Genomic DNA, 20568 nt, shown 5'->3' on the forward strand with positions numbered 1-20568 from the left:
TGAGTGAGAAAAGTTTGATCGGAGGTTTTGGATAATCATATGTTTTCCCTTTTGTAGATAAATCGTTTAAATTCAGTTTTCACCATTTAATTCACGGGAAATTCTAGAATTGTCCAAAAATAGTGAAACAAATTTTGTTAGGATTGTTTTATTTTCCTTTATGCATTAAAATTTTTAAACCTTAGGAAAAATAATAAAATTTAGGTATTTATTTAATTCCTTTTGATTAAGGTATTTAAATAAATGCTTAACCTTTATTAAATGCATAAAATTTTGAATAATATTTTCTTATTCATAAATTATTATTAAGCTATAGGAATTAAGTTTTGAGATTAGAAAATATTTAAAATTCTTTCTAAAAATAAAAGAAAAAGGCCTAAGGTAGGTTAGTAAAGAGATTAAAAATGTTGGGTTAATCTTTATGGGTATTTCAGTGTTGGCTTGCAACTTTATCATGAAGATAGGTTGTATAGTCACTTGTTGGCTTGCAACTTTATCATGAAGGAAAGTTGTATGGTCATGTGTTCAAAAATTTACATCTCTAACCCCTGCATGTACTAAATCATAGACACTGAAGCTCCAGAAGTGGAATTCTTGGATTTATCTAAAGAACCTTCGGAGTTTGAGGAGATTGTTGAGTTGATCCCCTGTGAAGCTGAACCCTCGGACAACGCTAACCTTTTTACGGATCAAGGCAAGCCCCGGTGCATCTATGCCTACCTAATTTGGAGTTATTATTTCATGTGTCCAATTATTGGTTATTTCTTTGTGAATGCATTAAGTCTAGGAGTTGATTGAAACCTACTCTTGTGTATAATCCTACCTTGTTTAGAGGACATCTTTGCCACTTGTTCACTAATTAGTAACTATCCTATGCTTAGCAATGCTTAGATACTTCAAGCAACTTGGCTGCTTAGCTCTAAGGTAAATTTTTGTCATACATATTAGTCAAGGAAAAATAGCCTGGAAATTTGAAATGCAGACAGAAGCTAGAGATGGTAGTTCTGTCTGCTAAGTTAATTTGGTTAAGGCCCGATCGTTGTCTTAACCTTTGATCAAGTGAGTTTTACCTGGTTGCTTACTGGGTATGGGACCAGTAAAGCCCGGTAGATTAGTTGGCTCTCTGATCAGGAATATTTCGTACCCGTACTTGACGTGCTGGAGAATGGCAGGGGTGTAGCCGGAAACTCACATGGAGATCAGGCCAGACGTGGGGTCCCATGTGGGGGTGCGTCCCTGGGTTCGGGTAGTCATATTCCCAATCTTTGGGTGCGGCTAATCGAAAGGTCGCTATGTACAACCTGGACAGTTGTACATAGCTGGTGGTCAGGGTATCTCCTGCAGGATATAGATTGATCCGGATCGCCACAATTCTCAGTTATGAATGTATTTGATCACCATTAAGCATCGTAGTGTAATCCAGTTGAATGTAATGTTTTTCTGAAATTAAATATGTTGTATGACTTAGTACAACTGATTGCAAAAATATTTTTCGCCATCTAGACTGGTCAGGTAACAAACTCAATCTGAAATAAAAGATAAAACTAAGGTTCCACTTATAGTAAGCTCCTTTCTACAAAATGTGAGTCAGCTAGTACACTAAAAAGCTATCATTCAATTTTTGAAAAAACTATCTATATTGGTTAGTCGGGCCAGTCTTGCTGAGTACTCTCGTACTTAGGGGAATCCTTCGTTGCTATTTCAGAACCTCAGCAGGAGTCCGCCGAAGGCGAAGACCCGAAGAACTAGGGTATTTTTACGAGTCTCATAATACCCTAGAAATAAAACTCAGTTGTTGTTTAACTGTCACCTAGACTAGTTTATGTTTTAAACTCTTAGAACTGCTCTGACCTGCATTGTTAAGTTTGTTTCAAATTATGGTTTGTAATAATTCGCACCTCGATATGTACGTAAAAATGTAATATTTGTTGATACCTTTCCATCATGGAAGTGATCCTGATGTATGGCTATGGATCACGTCGTGGACGTTTCGAGAAGTCCTGAGACACTCGACGAACTACCGGACTTATACTATTTTAAGTGCGTTTCAGATAATTACGGTTCTGATAGCGATTAGACGCACTTAAACCAGTTTAAATTGGACGGTTCCGCCACAGTGGCCCACTACTCCGCCGCCTCCCCTCAGCACTAGCGCCTACCCCAGCGCCTCCCACGGACAGACAGGATCGAAATGGGTTGAGTGTGTCCACTCATTTTGAGCTGATGCATTCGACCTGCATCTAGAAGAATATCAATGTGACCTAGTTCGACCCCAAACCAAACACACCATAAGTCTCTGCACATGCATCCAGTGTGCTTGCTCTTCTCACTAGAACACTCCTGGAATTCAAGTTTCTCCAAGGCTTTTATATCCGTCCCTAGTAAAATTTAGAGTGACCTTTGGGACGTTTATCATCCAAGCAAACCGTAGGGAAACATGCATTCCATAACTAAAACTCACCATTGATGAAACCCCAGCTTTAAAAGAATTCCTTCAAGCAACGACCAATGCACATAGGCATAGGCCTTAGAGAGATCCAAGTTTATATGCACAAAATATTTGCCTACCATACTAAGCTCTTTGTATTGCATGGATACACTCAAAAGCGATGGGGGGCATTATCTGTTATCGAATCGAGCTTCTCACAATCTTTGGAGTGACCGCTATAGTAGCAAGGTAAAGTTACAAAGATGTTACAAACATGCCAGCCTCAAGCTTGGGACCAGCTGATTGGGGTAAGAAAACCACATAACCCCAAAACATAGCACTATAATTCCACTTTTTACCCTCTAAAAACATTTACACTTGCTCAATCAAATACAGGACATCATACATAATATGTTGAGAAAAATGTGGTGAAGGCTGTCAAATCTGCCCAACTTGGGAAGAGGCTCTTCAGTTTCTTTGTGCTATCAACAATATACTGGTCAAGTACAGCTACATCAATTCTCAGACTTTCCGAAGAGTTGGCCTGTCATTATTCAGAGAAAGGTGTTTCACATTTCCCACGAAACAAATATTATGATGACAAACAAGAAAAGAGCTCCAACAAAGAAAGACAAACGATGAGAAAATAACCTCCAATATTTGAACATCCACATATCATAATAACTGTCAATGGAAGCCCCAATGGTATAGTTCATAAAAACATCGTTCAGTGGAGAAAATTAAAGGAAACTCCTACTTAGTTTGTGGCAGAGAAAATATATCACCAGCTTTATGGTTCTGATGTTTCAGAAATCATCTCCTTTATGACTACATAAGCTAGCATGGCATATCCAGTGGCGGAACTGAGGGGGGGCCGGCGGGGGCCATGGCCTCCCCCAACAAAGAAAAAAAAAAATTCTACTACCCCTTGTCAATTGTCAGCCCATAGACCATATCAGCACTCAGCAAGCCAAAACCGCAGGGGCCAAGCCCAATTGGCATTCTGTCAACTGTTGCCTAGTGCCCAACAACGCACACACGCACACAGGTGGTCAGGCAACGTTTCATTCCAATCTCACGACGCGCCGATGCTGCTAAAACCTCACCCACCGCCCGGTCTCCCGCTGCCTGCGAACTGCTGGAATCTTGCACTGCTATTGCGCCATCGACGACGGGCAAGCCGGTGGCCATGGCGGCGTGGCTGCAATGGAGGGCAACATCACGGCCGACCCTCTTGCTTCTGATGTTCCTCCTCCAGCTCAAACCAATGTAAGCAAGCCCTATTTCCCTAAGTCATATCGGTATATCCCATAAATTGTTTTCAATTTTATTTCTTCTCATAATATTATAGGATTTTTTGATGAAATTAGGCCAAAGACTTTTTTCTTACTCTACCAGTTTCAACTGCAACTACAGAGCGCATTTTCTGCAATGAAATTGGTTAAGACTACGCTTCGAAACAAAATGGAAGACGGATTTTTAAGAGATTGCTTGTTACTCTATATTGAGAGAGATTGCAATGAAGGTAACAGATTCGATTATTGATCATTTCAATATAGTGAAGAATAGCGCGGTCAAATTGAAATGAATAAGGTATATTGATCACTTTTGCAAACTATTCACTCTTGTGTATTGCCGTCGCATAATTAACTACTATAGTCATGGTTACCTATTGTATGCTTGTGCGGACAACGAAAAATTGGGACGAATTGCCAAAATTCTTGAACTGGCAAATGTTTATCTGGCCCCCCTTTAATTTTCTGTCCAGTTCTGCCACTGGGCATATCTGTCCACAGCAGCAGGCCAAGTGGAGGTGCAAGGAAAACAATGCGGTGTGGCCGTGTGGGTGGGGTGGTGAGAACATGTCTGCTATAAGAAGCATATTTGTCAAATATTATAACTATTGCCTATGGTTATACGACAAGACAGAACATCATGAGTTCGGAATTTTTTTTTGTAAATCTCTTAGTTCTTTACACGAATTTATACCTCAGAGCGTGCTTTAAGGCAGTTAGACATGTATATATAGTTTATCAAAGGGAGTAACCAGTATTCAGCTATGTTCTTCGGTATACATTATTCCCTTGGTCTTAATGTCCCAGTCTGCTAGAATTGAAAAATAACAACTAATGCCATTTAAGGACAAAAAAAAAACCCTGGCAGTGATTCTCATGGGTTTGATTACGGGGCATGTATCATTACCTCCAACCAGAATGACCAATCCACATCGCTCTTTCCACTTAGTCGACAAATATATGATGGTGGCCCGCCACTTACACTTTGAGGAGCTAAGGAGGACAAACAGAACTGGTTATTTCCTGCCAGTCTAATGGAAGTAAAGATGAGTAAATGGCAGAAAATAATTGCAACCACCTGGGAGCATGTCATCAGCAAAGGACCATTTTGATAGTGGCCCAGTAACATTGAGCACAGCAGTCCAAATCTCTGATAATGAACTGAAATAGATAAAAAAACATAAAATGAATATTCATATGGAAAAAAAGGTTTACAGGTTAGCAAAGTGTACTCTTTTCGATTGATGATAGTAAAACCCACATAATTCTTACCCAAGTGAGAGCTTGAGATGCACCATACGCTGCCCATTGCTACTCAAGGTCTTCTGAACAAGTAGCTGGGGAAAAAGCTGGTAGTGCTTTCTAATCTCATCAGTTCGTGCCTGAAACTTCAAACTTCCAGAGAACAAGAAAGGGACAGGATATAGAGCCTGAAAATGAAACAACCGTATACTGAATATTGCTTGATGTGCTACCCTTCAGCATGCATTCCTAAAGGAACAGTATGTCTTGAAAAAACTAGAGGAACATGCGATAATTTTGGTGACTCAATGTTAGGCTATCAAACTACACAAGTAGACAATCATGATTACTCACCACCCAAGAGCTTCTATCAGAACGATACTTTTCTTCAAAGGACAACTCTGAGTTATCCTTCAGCCATTTGGCTGCCTCAGGTGCATTATTGAAAAGGAACTCCAACGAGTTAGCATCAACCACAGAGAAACCATAGTTTGAATCCACAACATCATTACCATCTGAAAGAAAAACATCAAACATATATTTTCATACAAATGCTATGGGAATGGCCAACGTAGATAAGTACAAATTTTGTTGCTCACAACGTGCATAATAACTTTTGACAAAATGCCAATGCTGAAGAACGATCAATATTTAGACAGGGTCCAGAAGAGGACACATGTTTTGCTCTAATGCACTGAAAAAATTGTGACTAAAGAAATTCCATAAATTTTGAAACCCTGTACTACTATCCAACAGACAAGAATTGCTACATTGCAAACAAGAACTTGATTTCAATTTGAGCCAGAGCAGCTCAAGAAAGAGTTTCAAAGGATCAAATGAATACTTAAAATTGTTGCATCTTTGCAAACAATTAAACATTGAAAAAATGATTATGAGATGGAAATAGCTGTTTCATTTCAATTGATTCAACTTGGAAAGGAGACCAACCATGAGGAACTAGGTGACTTTTTGTTATTAAAGCAACCGAGATTGAGTTATAAGGCAGCGATTGAGCTAGAGGGACCCCAACTAAGCTAGTCTCAGGGCACATTGGGTTTAGTGCCAATGCCAGCCTTGCCAAAAAAAAAACGTAATATATCATTTGGCTATTGTTTGGTTTCTCACCAATAAGACAAACCAAATATTGCCCACTCTCTGTGCCATTTGTGCCAAAACCAGGATAAAATTGAAGGCACCAAGAACGTCAGCCAAAAAAGTAGCAGCATAAAGGAGGATCCTCAGTGGGGTGGAAAATCTGATTGGTTGCATGAACCTGAGACTTTCTGATGTGTGCTTCAGATGACTTTTTTCCCTAAACCATGTACTCCCTCCGCTCCAAATTGTAGGTCGTTTTGACTTTTCTAGGTTCATAGATATTATTATGCATTTAGATATAGTGTATGTCTAGATGCATAATAATATCTATGAATCTACAAAAGCCAAAACGACCTACAATTTGGAACGGAGGGAGTATCAAATTTATAACAAATTTGAAGAACTGCATTCCAAGGAATTAGTTGAGATATATTTTGAGGTTAAAAAAATTGCCAAGACATGGCATCGTCACAGACAAAGTTGGGACTTTTGGCAGTATTGGCATGGCAGATCTAAACACACCCTGACAAGATGAATTGGGGCTCAAACTAAACATGCCCTCAGTTCTTAAGAGCGATTAGCTTGTACCATACAAAGTGGGAGTACATAATTTTTTTTGCCATGACTCAAGAGCGAACCTGTAATATAAGAGTGTTGAAGAATAACTCTTTTTGGTGCTCCAGTGCTGTAAGGAAATAGTTGGGATGAGATAGCCAAAGCAACAACTGTAATTTGCAACAGGCCCTGGATAATTGAGATCTTGGATAACCAACGACCAGCAACAGGTGCTAGAGGACCAAAACACCAACCAACCACCAGTCCAACTACTGCTCCGACAATAACATCAGGCACAAAGTATCCTGCAAGAAGGCCAAATCATTAAATTAATTCCTAACTAATGATGTCAAGAGGTGGAGTTTAGATTACAAATTGTCCTGGACATAAGAGTAGTCCATGCGGAACATTCTGGTTAATAGCTTATACTACGGTACTCGACTTCAATTAGAAGCCCCTAAAGGGGATTTCTTTCAGCCAACATCCAGTGGCATTTGTAGTGAAATACTGTTCCATCATGAGTCTGCTAGACGGCAACCCAGAATTCTTGCTATTTTCTATGACACCATGAGTCTGCTGCGAAAGGTCTATCTCGCCTAAGTCAGATGGTGGAGCCCGCTAAACAGCATCTTCCTCTCTGTGAAATTCTTCAGTTATGTTATGGCATGTGGAACATGCCATACTACCTTGTGAATTTGTCTTCCAAATGTAACTCATCAAGGATTAGATGGAAGGTGAAGAAGAATTATATTTTAACAGGCAGAGTGCATTCCAACAAACAATCCACAAAACTAGAGCGTAATGCATGCGAACCACATTTCTCAGGTGTCTATAACCAAACACCAAAAAATCAGGGTGTCCAGGACCAAAATTGCGTTAATGCAAATATGATATGAACTATTCATGCCAAATGTTTTATAATGCTGCAAGTAATTCAACAAATTCTGAACTGAAATCAGAGGTAGTATACTAACCGTATGGTTTTGGAAGAGATCCCATCATGCCCATCTTTTCAATCAGGAACTGGATAAGGAATCCACCGTAGTAAATACAATAAAGGAGACATGGGGTCATGGGAACCACATACGCAACCAACGACCTGCACATTATTTGTCTGAATCAAAAACATTCAAAACAGAACTGGAAGGAAGCATACTGTGATGGCTGGATGTGGGCTTAGCATGCAGAAATTCTGTTAGAGAAACCACGTGTAGAATGATATCATGGAGATTGAAATTATCAAGTAAACTCATAGAACCGTTATAGCAGGGTTTAAAGTTAACATGAAAAAACACAGAAGAGTATGAAATAGCTGAATTTGATAAAAAGTAAGCAAAAGGGCAAAAAATAAAATGTGTAGCAGATGTCACCATTCACACAATAACTTGGTAAGCCATGACTTCCACTCCTCTACTAGATAATTTTTTATCACAAACAAGAGCATCTTGACTTCCCAATCTCCAAAAAAAAAAGTCATTATTGGGGTTTGGATTGCTTCAGCTATCTCCCAATCCCAATTAACAAATTAATTAACTTTGGGAGGCACCCAAAAACTAGCACCCCCCCCCCCCAACCCACCCACACAAAAACTCCCAATCCCTAACTGCTGCTGCGACTTGAGAGTGGACCTGGCATTGGGAATGAGATTATTCTGAAATGGTATTGGGGCTCTACCTAACACCGCCTTATTGGGAGACTGTTGGAAATTCTCAAGCACTCAGAGAGGGCTCTATACATGTTTTAAATTCACATGGTTGATGCAAAGGCTACATCAAAGATATAGGGAACTAGAGAGCCAGTAATACACCACCGTTTTCTAAAGCGCATCATCATAAATCAGTATGTCACATACATCATTTTTTTTTACGCAACCATCCCACATCTTACAGAGTTACAGTTATGTTGTAGTATGTGCTGAATCTGATATTTCAAAAATCTATTCATGCTTAAATAGGTATAGGCATCACTTGTTCACTCCAATAATTCAATTAGCTCTCATCGCTGAAAATTTACATATTCTGTTTTTATCAACATGAATTCACTTAACCAATGATTACCCAAAAGATGCTTCTACGCAAAATCTTCATTTTTATTATCGAACTGTCCATATAGTGATTAACGATAAATGTTTGTTGATGGCATTCAATGCGTAAGAGTGCATATGCCAGTGATACTAAGTGACTGTTTTTGGAATCTCATAGTGAGGCATTAAGACATAATAAAATTAAAAATAATTTGTGTTGAGTAAAAAAATAAATGTGTATGATTAATAAAGGGATAAATGTGTATGATTGATCGCATTGCAAACGTGGAAAATAATTAAATGAGATCAATCAGTACAAGAGAGTTTGCATACTTTGTTGATTGTTGGTTCCACTGTCTCTTAATGATGCTAGAGATAAATCGTCCAAGAAGCATGGACATGGAAATGAAAAACGTCAGAAAGCCTCCACTCAGCCCAGCTAGCATGTAGGCCTGCATAATAATGAAATTGACTAGGCACAAAACATCTAGGACATAGAAACTAACTGGTTCAAAATAAGGCAAAATTGAAATAGAACATAGCTTTTGTACCATATATGAACATACAACAACTATTTCTTCTAAAAAGGGTATGGCTGTAATCATATTATGCACAACATGAATGTTTAGAATATGGCCTTTTTTTGCAGGCTGCACAGTCAGTGGCTCATATACATGGAAGAAAATTACCGTATACAGGAAGCAACAATCTCTACTATTACAAAGAACCTTGTCAGTCATACTTCCACTGCCCCTCTCCCACCAAATAATTGCTAATAGGAAAACCAGTAAAAGAAGGTAGCTACCATTAGTTCATATCTAGGCTACCCCTTTCCTCACCTTGTTAGACCACCACATTTTATTGTAATATATCTACAACAAGTACGGTTGAAGTGTTATGGTGGTACTTTTCAACATGAATATACCCATATTATTCTTTTCTTAAACAAATCTACATATATTATTCGCAAGTTCAGTGTAAGCACTGATAATAACCAAAGTATAAGAAGCTGTATATACAGAAACTAAAACATTTTGCGAACGAGGTGCAGTAAAATTATTATTAAATAGTTGTGCAACTGCGATTTGTCAAGGTAAAGGGTGCTGAGAGATGTTCAAAACTATACCATAGTTATTGCAGAATACAACCCAAAAGCACCCCAAAAGTGTGTTTGCTCTGATAGCCCCTAGAATTTAAAAAACAAAAAGTCCATTAGAAGCCACAAACTAGATTCAATTTCAGTGCACTTCACCACCAGAAGATGTTAGATACACTATATGCAAGGGATTAGAAAACATATATATTTTATCCATAACACAGATCATGCAGATTTCAGGATGCTGACAAAAAAAATCTTGTATCCACAAACGAGTTGATATACCATAAAAATTTATACCGCACAAGGATAGGGCCAATTGAGAATTCTAAATTATGGCCACCCTAATGTTTGTGCACATGTAGTCTAGATAACTATTACTCCATTTCAAAAGATATGGCTGTAATTTTTCCAATCATGTTGAAATATGTGTGCATTGGTGCATGAAGATTAATTGATTTGCTATATCTTATGCATTCGTATATATTTTTACACCACTTAAACATTTGTAAACTCGACCCAAGCGGAGAGACATCCTGAAAGCATGGCTTGAAAGGTCGAGTAAAGTCACCGGAAAGCCGGCTCCACAGGCCAGGTGTTAAGTCTTAACCCATACTTTTGGGGAACACATAGCAAGGGGAAGGGGACTTTTTTATGTGAAAAACAAAGTTCGAGCCCAGGTTGCACATGTACAATCACAACTGGAGGACTTGCCACCATGCTACAAGCATGTTCTCCACAAGGCATTACGATCATCTATATGAAAGCAATACCAGTAAATCCTAACTTTCTTATTGTTGCACATATGAAGTATCAAGTCTAGTGTAGAAAAAAGAATCGAACTATTTGTTCAATCTGTGGGCACTGATGATCATGCAATTGAGTCACTATTCATACATCAACAACCAATACAATACACTAAAGAAGCATCATCATATCTTTTTCTTTGTATTCTTCTTCATAAAAAAAGAACTACCAAAATATTAGATGTACAAGGGGACCAAAAAAAAAGGAAAATGGGAAAGGATAGCACAAAGTACATGTTATAACTAAGGAAATACCCATGTAATCCTCGGCAGCAATAAACCAACCAGTGAAGTAGGGACAAACATAAAGAACGCCAAATAAGGGTGAGCAAACCTGCATCCGTGCAATGAATATATAAGAATATAAATTTGATTAGTACTCCCCTCTGTCCCAAAATATTCTAGTTTTATCCCAAGTCAAACCATCTTCAGTTCGACTAAGCTTATAGAAAAGAATAAAACTTATGATATCAAATTAGTATTATTGGATCCATGTCAAATACATTTTCATAGTGTACTTCTTTGATGTAGTGAATGTTGATACTCTTCTATATAAACTTGGTCACACGTAATATAGTTTGGCATAGGACAGAACTATAAATGCTTATATTTCAGGACAGAGGGAGTAAACATAATAAAGAGAATGTTTCACTTCATGTGTTCTCAGAAAGTAGCATATAGAAAGCTCAGGATACTGTGGCAAATTTCACATTCATTCATAGGTCATTGCACATTCTAGCATGCATGTGAGAAAGCACCTTAAAGGCAAGACATTACGATGAAAATCACAGAGCAACACTCACTGCAAGCTCGTACTATATAGACTTGTAGATAAAAATGCATATACCCAACAGAAAACCTGTTATGGAAGGAAATGAAAATATCGACAAAATTGGTAGAAATGACATAAATTAGTGGAGGTGGATGCACATATCTAGAAGCAACACTGTCGCGACTGAGTAGTGTATGGACGCAAATCAGACCCTCAATACACCTTTCACATTCTAGAAGAACTATGAAACGCCTATTGACACCAAAAATTTCTAGAAAGATAAATAATTACCAATTCATTGCATTCTTTGTGAACAACAATCTTAATGCTGCTGCCCCAGCAGGGATAAATATGGCAAGGATGACACCAAATGCATGTAGTAACATTCCTGCAAACCATATGTGAGGAAATTATAGCTGGCCAGCACATTATTATACAGAATTATGTAATACAAAATTGCTTAGTGATAATGCTAGTATTTAATCAGTTTGCTTTTAGAAAAAATATGGAATTATGTTGTCCATAAATCGTTTCCTGCGATTGAGCACTTCTCATAAAACTTCACAAATTGGAAATTTTATATATAACCCAAATTAAATGAAATATTATCTATAAAGCCAAAAGAAATATGTATGCATAAGTAAAGAAAAGATTTAGCTTCAGAACACTACGAGAAAGTTCAGCTTTTACCAGAAAATAGCATTCAAATATTTAGCCTAAGCAAATACCAAATGTAAATACACAATGATTGTGCTAAGGCCCTAGCTGTAAAGATGTCAATGCGTGACCTGGAAACTTTAAACTTGAGGGAGGACAAAAAGAATTATAATTGAATTTCGTAAAATTAGACTTCAGTGTTATATGCCAACTAATCATTTGACATTTCTCATCTCACATGAGTTTCTTTGAGTATGGGTTTATATATTTATGTCAGAGAGAAGTGTTTAAATCAAATTTTATACAACTAATCATTTGACATTTTGCTTCTCACATGAGTTTCTTTGAGTATGGCTTTATATATTTATGTCAGAGAGAAGTGTTTAAATCAATTTTTTTACAAATTATAATAAAAGAGCAGTATATTTGCAAACAGGTAGCCTGGACAAATTTAAATTTTAAGTCCAGATACGTCTCATACTCCCTTCTACCTTCTTAAAAATCCTCCACCCTCGTACGCAAAAAGTAAAACAGTCAGATGTACATTTCAGTCACTTACCTCTTATTAAATCCAACAGAGTTACAGACCATGACATCAAGCTAATGTTCGGGAACTTCAGGAACAGTGGTACAAGAAAAAAAATGGCTATTGGTAGACTGTGAAGAATCACAGAGACGTCACGAGAATAAAAAACCTGTATGTAGGAAAGAAGAATAATAAATTTAATGACAATCCACAAGCAATGGCAGATATACATGGCATATGAAAAGTGGGAAAAGAAAACTTGTTCACATCCAAAAGGTGTTGCCCTCAAATTTGGAAGAACATAACTTACCAGGAACCAAGTCAAATAATCAAAAAAGACAGCTCGAGAATCCTCAATTCCATCCTTAGCAGCTTTACTGGATATTTCATTCTCTTTTAACAACATGGAATTTGTGAATGCCTTCACTAGGAGGAATAAATTTTCACCACGTGCTTGAATACTTCCAGGACTGGTACAGAAAAGATAATTCTACAATTATAATATCCCATATAAAATATTAGAAATTCTTCTTAGGACAATAGTTTAATACATACAGTAGATTCTCCAATGTATCATATGAAGTATGATAGAAATAACCACCCAGAACAAAGATAATATCGAGTCCTGGAATGTTGGTGATGTCTTCAGCAAATATCCTATAATCTGTATCACCTGGAATTATTCCAAACATATCCTGTATATCCGAAGCAATACGGACGAGATGGATTATACAGTACTAGACATTAAAAGATTGAGTGGTTGCAACATGTATCAAAGAACAACTCAGGATGAATCCAGCATCAGAAAAGAGCATCTTAACGATCTTAACAGAATATTCACATACAGATCACTATTGGGTTCAATAGTACACAGTTTATTTAGATCCCTAAGAGACATGAACCAGTGAGTTACAAAAAATTGCCTAATTGTGAAAAATTATTTTCTGCATGCTACTACGTCTCCTTTACTTGTCGATTTGGATGTTCTTTGACCATTTTTTCATAATATTCTCAGGACCTAGAGAGATTTTTTAAAAAGGCACATGGAAATGGGAATTTGGGGTCATTATATTCAATGACCCGCCCTTCTCTTTTCCCTCCTTTTATGTACTTGCATTTACAATCTGGTGCCCTGTTTAACTACTTGCTCATTTACTGCCTCATTGGCCACTGACATGCTCACTGCCAGGCTATCCTATCTACCAAAACTCAAACAAAGCAAATTATTGTGATAAGATTACAAAAACAGTTCTTAAGAATAGTTTACTCTCAGTCTCGGAAACTATTGGTAGAAATATGAATTGCTTGTAAACCTCAAAATAAGCTTCTATTTTTCCCTGAGCTTGGCTGACAGCTTATAGGCTAAAGCTAGGCCGAAAGACAAGAGCTAGAACAAGCATGAAAATAGCCTTATGAAAGGAAGCACATGAAATGAAGCAATAGCGAACAACTTAAATAAAGTATATGAACCCTTTTTCACAACTTATATAAGGAATGATGCAAGTTAACTAGTTAAAAAGCAAGAACCTGTGCGACGCTATTGGCCATAGGATACTTTGCAGTCTGAGCATAAACACGAGAAGGCCACGATCCAGGTCCAGATTGACAAACTAAATCTGGAGAGGAAGAGACAAATTGATAGTGTAAGAGTCACATCTAAAATCAGCATAGTTGTCAAACAACAAGATTGATTTTTTAATATGCCTATGAAGTATGGTTGTCAGTGTCAACAAAAAAGCCATTAGTAGTTGTACCTTTTATCCAACAATGCCAGCATCAGTTTAATCATAAATCACACACACACACACACACACACACACACACACACACACACACACACACACACACACACACACACAAAAAGAATCCATAAAACAGAATTTGTACTTTCCACAAGGAACAGCGCTCAATTGCTACCTTAACACAAAATAGTAAAAGGTTTCTCATATCTAGAACAACAAGCATGAACTATCAAATATCTGATAAAAGTATGTCTTAACATTAATTCAAAGGTCTCTATATTATGAATCGGTCAATTCAAATTAATAGACTTAAACAGTTTGAGAAACTTATCTGATGGTCCTTTCACATAGGGAAAAAAACTATAGGCTTGCAACAGCAATTCCATTGGATGCAGAACAAAAATATTTAGACACAGCAAAACTTAACCACCAATGAACAAGTAACACACGCCAATATTGAACAGTGGTTGCAGGCAGAGACATAATAGCACATGAAAACTTCAGATACTCAATCAGAATACTCGGTACTCTACTATTCTGAGAGTATATCTTATGAAACTAGTATATGCTAGAAGTTACCAACATACTAGTGAACCATACACTCGAATGATAGTCTTTCTTGAAAACCAATATAAAATATAGAAGTAGAATACATGAATACAATAAGAACTAGTACCAAATTAAGATGAAGCTTGTCTTTAACCTGTGTTGCCTTAAGTAGCACAAGAGCACATAATAAATAAGTGCAAAATAATACCTGTGCCCCCACTTCCAGAAGCTTCAATATTAATGAAAGCACCGATTGTGCTGTTCCATTTATGTGTCTTAATAAAACCATGTGAGCCCTGGTTAAACAGCATCGAAGACGGGAGAGGTGAGTTGCTTCATTGGATTTGTTATATGAACAAATCAACAAACAAAATCGACACAAGGTTTATAATTTCTTTTAGATTCTGCTTTGTTAAATCCACTTTTTATCAATTTTTATTCCACAAGAAGAAGGAAAAAATATTTGGAGGACTTTGATGTTTCTTTTCTGTGACAGATAGACTATTGGTAGGATTAGACTATTACTAGGTTGGCCAACTCTACAATTCTTTTGCGCCAAGATAAATGAAATTATGAAAAGCTTCATAGAGGTAATCTCCTTGCAGATGAGAAGATTGAAGTTATCCAGCCCTAAGAACAAAATTAGCTCAGACTAAACTAAAGCACAGCCAACTAAAAAGCACTTCCAGTATTGAAATAACTCCCAGCACAACAATTATCATTTTCATTAATACATTATATACATATGGCCAAGTGGTCAAGCAATTAGGTGATAACTGACAGTAACATACCAAAAGAAAAAGTTCTTCTGCACCATTGAAAAGGAAAATCACCGGTCGAGGAGGTACCCACCCAGAGTCAATGATGAGTCGTGATAGCTCAAGCATAGATGCTGGACAAGAAAAATCCATAAGAAGTCTGAATCATAAGAACAAGGTCTATGTTCAGAAAATAGACATTTGTACTTACCAACACAAGAACCACAATCTGCCGCGCCAGGAGATCCAAGTGGACTGTCAAAATGCCCGTTCACCAAAAAGGATGGATCATCATCTTCTGAAACATTTGATGAAATCCTGTAATTAATTGTTATATCTTAGAAAATAATTTGACTCTTCAGAAAGAATATACAAGATAAACAGACTATTCCCCATATTAGAACCCGAACCATAGTTAAAGTGGCCTGTGCTAGTAACGGATTCTGACCTACATTAGATTATTATATGAATTCAACCATATAAGCCATGGGAAAACACCGACACAAACCATGCTAGCATTTTGTGGGGAAGCAAGGTTGGAACGGGATGGAGTTTTGGGAATATTCAGGGTGCTTCTGCAAACTCTTCACTTAGAGGTGATGTGACTCAAATTAGGCTGGTCAATTTTCCAGCTTGGTAACCGGTTCATCCTTTGACCAGCTCGATTGACAGTTTCTGGTAATTGCAGGGTGGTTCAACAGATGAATGGTTAGTACTTATTATGCATCTAGATAGCCTGGTTACACTCCTACCATATGGTTATGCAAATGAACTGTATCCACTGCTTCTTCTAAAATGATCCAAGTGAACCAGACTCAATGCAATTTCCAGTTTTAGGCCATATACTTGAAGAAGATTGTAGAGGCAAAATTAAGAATACATCCTAAATTAACACAAAAGTTCTACGTTAAACATTTAGGAAGGTATGCTTACAAACGCACACTTTAGATAAATTGTACTAACAATATGAATGGCATGCATGAAAGTTAATGTTGCCCTAGGGAGAAATATTGAATTGAGTTGGTTTTAATTGTTTCTTGTGTTTGATAAAATTTTAAGCCACCTAACTAAATGGAGTTGAAATTTTAGATGAAAAAGAATTTCTCATAAGATGGGAGAGCAAAATCACGAGTGTACCTCATGACAATATTCTTATGATTCCTGTAGCCTAGGGTTACTCTATGACGTAGAAACATCATGCTGAAAGAGCCGCTAACAAGCATTTCATCAACCTCTATTCTGCAATGGGAAACGAAAAGCGATGTCAATAAAAGATGATAAGTAGAAATGAAACTGCATAAAACTTGTTCTATCAGATTACCGAAAATTGGGCCAACATATTCATTCACTCCAATACAATATGTACTAAACAAACACTTTGACAGGGTGACTTGGAAATCATAGGATTTCAGCTATTCCAACCAAATTACAAAACCACTGAAAAAACCTAGTGCAATATACTGATGGTGCTAAGCAGATAGAAGGATGTGCCCTTGATAATAATATTGGCCAATCGGAGGGCTTCAAATGTTAATTTCAAGCTACCATGGATCTGGCCCTGCTTATTTGTTCTGCTTGGACCACGCTTTCTGTCCTTTTTTGTCCTAAAGACGAATCAGTTGAGCATCTCACAAACTGAGTCCACGTAGCAGATACACTGTTAATGTTAGCAGCTCACTAAGCATACAGGCCGATACTTCATCGCATTCCAACTTTAATAGATCCCGATTTAATGCGATACTAGGCCCAAGACGCATTCCAGCGAGCAACCATCGGGCAGGACCACAACTCAACACCCGAGAACAGCAAAACTATCGCTATCACTGGAACCGCGGAGCAGAGCAGGCATTGGAGGATCCAAATCAACCAAAAGAGCAGGTGGAAAAAAGCAGGCGAGGGGCGACGGGGGAGATTCACCTGTACTCCGGGCCCGCGCGCGCGGCGAGGCCCTCGAGCTCCCCCTTGATGTACTGCGCCGCGGCCTCCAACCCCGGGCTCCCCTCCTGCAGCAGCAGCAGCAGCAAAACACAGCGGCAAACGAATCAGCACCCCGGCGACGAACCACGAGCGGGCAGGTGGGGCGGACCTGGCGGCCGGGGATGTCGACGGCGAGGCGGTGGAGGTGGCGGAGCACGCGGCCCTCGGAGAAGTCCCCCGGCGGCGCGTCGGCGCCCAGCGGCGCGACGTGGCGCATGTGGATGACGCGGTAGGCGAGGAGCGAGAGAGCGCCGTAGAGCGCGGCCAGCGCGAGCAGCACGCGCACGGAGTCCCCGGAGCCCGCGACGCCCGCGCCGGCCGCGGCGGGGGCGGGGCGCCGGCGCGGCGGCGCGCGGGTGGCCATCGGATGCGGCGGGGAAGGGAGCGGGCGGGTCAGCCTCGGCGGCGCCGCCGCGATCGTCGCGACGCGCGAGCGAGCGAGGATTCGGAAGGGGCGTGGCGCTGTGCGGGGGACCCTCGTGACCCCGGCGGCCGCTGCGATTCTGCGAACGGGAAGATTTGGTTTGACTTGGTTCGTGGGAGGCGAGCTGAGGCCTGGGGGTGGGGGGTGGTTTCAGAGTTGGTGCGATGGCGGGGGCCGGCCGCCGTGGGCCCGTGGTGCCGTGCGTAGGGAGGTCTTGGGCGGGCCGGAAATTCTTGACCCGGGAAAGCATACCGTGCGTGACGGAGACGGCCAGTTTGGACGGGGACGCAGGAAGTCGCTGTTTTGGGTGGAAAATCCTCGCCAGTCCAGCTCGTGTTTCAGGGACGGGGCTCCTCTAACTTTAGGCCCCTGCCTTTGAGTCACGGCACGCGGGGCCAAACGTGCTTGATTCATGTGGCAGTGACTTAAAAGTTAGAGGAGCTAAAGTGAGAGGATCTACTTCCGCTTTCAGGCTATCTCAAACGTATTTTTTAGGTGAAAAAATATTTAAAAGCATCTTCAGGATATTACTCATTCTCTATAACCAATACATTTTCTCTCTCCCTCACCAATAATATTTTTTATATTTTGTAACTAGTGCTGTAGCAAATTACCAAAACACCTCATACCCATGAATAGGGTAGAGGGATGAATCCCTTTCATTTGGGTGGGAGGGAGGTGTGTTTTAGTGATCATCAAATTTGTTTTAGTAATAGGGATCGGATTGGTAATCTGCTGGAGCATCTCTCATCAAAAAAGACAAGTTTTCAGTATTGAGGATAAGAAGGAGTAATCTGCCTAGTAAATCGGCCTATGTACTTCTTTAGTCCCCAAGTTATTTTAACTTTATTTAAGGTCAAAACATTTAAAGTTTATCAAAATTATAAAAAAATTAATATCTACAATATCAAAAATAAGTATCATTAGATTTATTATTACATATTTTTCATAGTATATCTAATTGTTATTGTAAATAATGCATATTATTTTTTGTAAATTTAGTCAAACTCGAGATGGTTTGACTTAGTAAAAAATGGAATGATATTCCTTTTAGAGGAATGGAGTGCATAGTGGTTTGGGGATATTTATTTTACTTTTAAAAAGTAAAACCTTATTTGTCTAAAAATATATCTACTTTTGTTTTAGAAATGACCAAATTAGCATCGCTATAGCCATTTTGGTCATTGGCACTTTGTTATTCTTTCGGATGGTACTAAATGCTCTATCGCTCCTCAGCCACAATGTATCAAGTAATCAACAAACACAACCCAAAGTAAAAGCAACCCCCTCAAATATTTTGTGGCATCATCACGTGGACAAGGACTTTGTCCTATAAATAAAGAAGAATATATAATGTTCTAGTAGTGAGCCCAAATGTTAATTGTATTATACTAGATTTTGTTTAGTTTTACTTCTGCTATAGCCACCCTAAAAAAAAGGAGGTTAGGTGGAAAACCACCAATTTTGTGAAATACGAAGAAAGCACCTCAACAACATGTGATGCAATTTTAAAAAATGCAATGGAAGTGAAAATCGAAGTGACACATTATGGGTTCATATAAATTTTCAAGATCAAAATTGATTTATTTTGAAAGATATGAAATAGTGAACAACAAAAATGAACAATGTTGAAACAAAACTACTATTTATTCATTTTTTTCCATTTTGTAATCTCCAATCCGGCATATAGTACCTTTAACAAAAAGACTTCTTGAAGGATCTAGGACCCTAAGCATTGTGCTTTGGTGAGTTTTGGTGATTAATGACACCCGGATGTAGTAAGACTAACTATTTCCATGAGTTGATATATTAGGTTGAGTTCCGGCATCAAGATAAGGGTTGATAGCTCATTGGTCGAGGAGCAACAAGTTGAGGTTGTGATTGATGACAACAAGACATCATGTGTCGATGGATAGTCATTGAGAAGGTGTGAAGAAATATGAATATCATGAGTTGATGGAGATCAAAAGCATGGGCATGAAGATTTTGTGATCAACAAGTATATGATGTTGAATGAAGTGAATGAGAAAGTGAGTACACTGAAGATGTGGGAAAACAAGTGGTTTCACGTGGCAAGATGGTGAAGGGCAACCAAAACTCAATTGCGATGGACCATGCAAGGGTGAAGAGCAAGCAAAGAGCAAGCAAGAGGCTTGGCGTCGATGGACCAAGGCAGTGGTGAAGGGCGAGTAAAGGCTTGGAACCAATGTACCATGAGAGGCCATATGAAGCTATGAGTGATCCGCATCAATCATATGAAGAATGTAAGAAGATAAGTAGTCATATAGCTTGAAGAAATGAAAATGAAGGATCATCATGTGTTGATGAGAGTCAAATGATGTGGTGAGAAGTTAGAAGATGGAAATCATGTGTTGACCGACATCAAGTGTATATGATGAGATGAAATGGACAGAGTCTATGTGTTGATGAACATCAAGTGCCCTGAAGAAATGATGGTAATGGACATAATATGCATATTAGCATCAAGCTATACCCAAGTGGATTTGCTCAAGGCAAAGGTATGAAATGTAGGGCCTTTTATTTTGCCGGTCTCGGTGATTAGTGGAGAAAAGACCGGTTGATAAGATAGAATGCCATACTATTAAGAGGGGTCTTGATAATA

At 38.8% G+C, this 20568-nt stretch overlaps 1 protein-coding gene across 1 annotated transcript; it reads right to left on the reverse strand.

Moving 5' to 3' along the window:
• Positions 1-2559: 2559 nt before the first annotated feature.
• Positions 2560-18050, reverse strand: LOC117843570 (uncharacterized). The gene is made up of 21 exons (XM_034724215.2): positions 17631-18050; positions 17462-17547; positions 16682-16783; positions 15756-15862; positions 15578-15678; positions 14995-15082; positions 14023-14111; positions 13051-13190; positions 12806-12965; positions 12529-12664; positions 11604-11700; positions 10796-10874; positions 9765-9824; positions 8972-9090; positions 7590-7714; positions 6699-6920; positions 5320-5480; positions 4996-5153; positions 4802-4884; positions 4631-4716; positions 2560-2972 (listed from the first exon to the last, which is right to left on the reverse strand). Exons 1-21 carry the CDS (start codon positions 17883-17885, stop codon positions 2829-2831), a joined length of 2598 nt encoding a protein of 865 aa, XP_034580106.1. The 5' UTR covers positions 17886-18050; the 3' UTR covers positions 2560-2828.
• Between the last annotated feature and the right edge of the window lie 2518 nt (positions 18051-20568).

This window comes from Setaria viridis, chromosome 2, assembly GCF_005286985.2.
Source record: "Setaria viridis chromosome 2, Setaria_viridis_v4.0, whole genome shotgun sequence".
In the NCBI taxonomy this organism is placed as follows: domain Eukaryota; kingdom Viridiplantae; phylum Streptophyta; class Magnoliopsida; order Poales; family Poaceae; genus Setaria; species Setaria viridis.

Bases quoted from the DNA above. Each gene is read 5' to 3' on its own strand.
- LOC117843570 (XM_034724215.2), bottom strand. From the start codon at position 17,885: ATGGCCACCCGCGCGCCGCCGCGCCGGCGCCCCGCCCCCGCCGCGGCC. The intron at 9,825-10,795 runs GTATTTCCTTAG...TTTAAATTCTAG, and splicing joins TGCTGCCGAGGATTACATGG to GGGCTATCAGAGCAAACACA. The intron at 9,091-9,764 runs GTATAGTTTTGA...ATTATTATGCAG, and splicing joins TGTATTCTGCAATAACTATG to GCCTACATGCTAGCTGGGCT.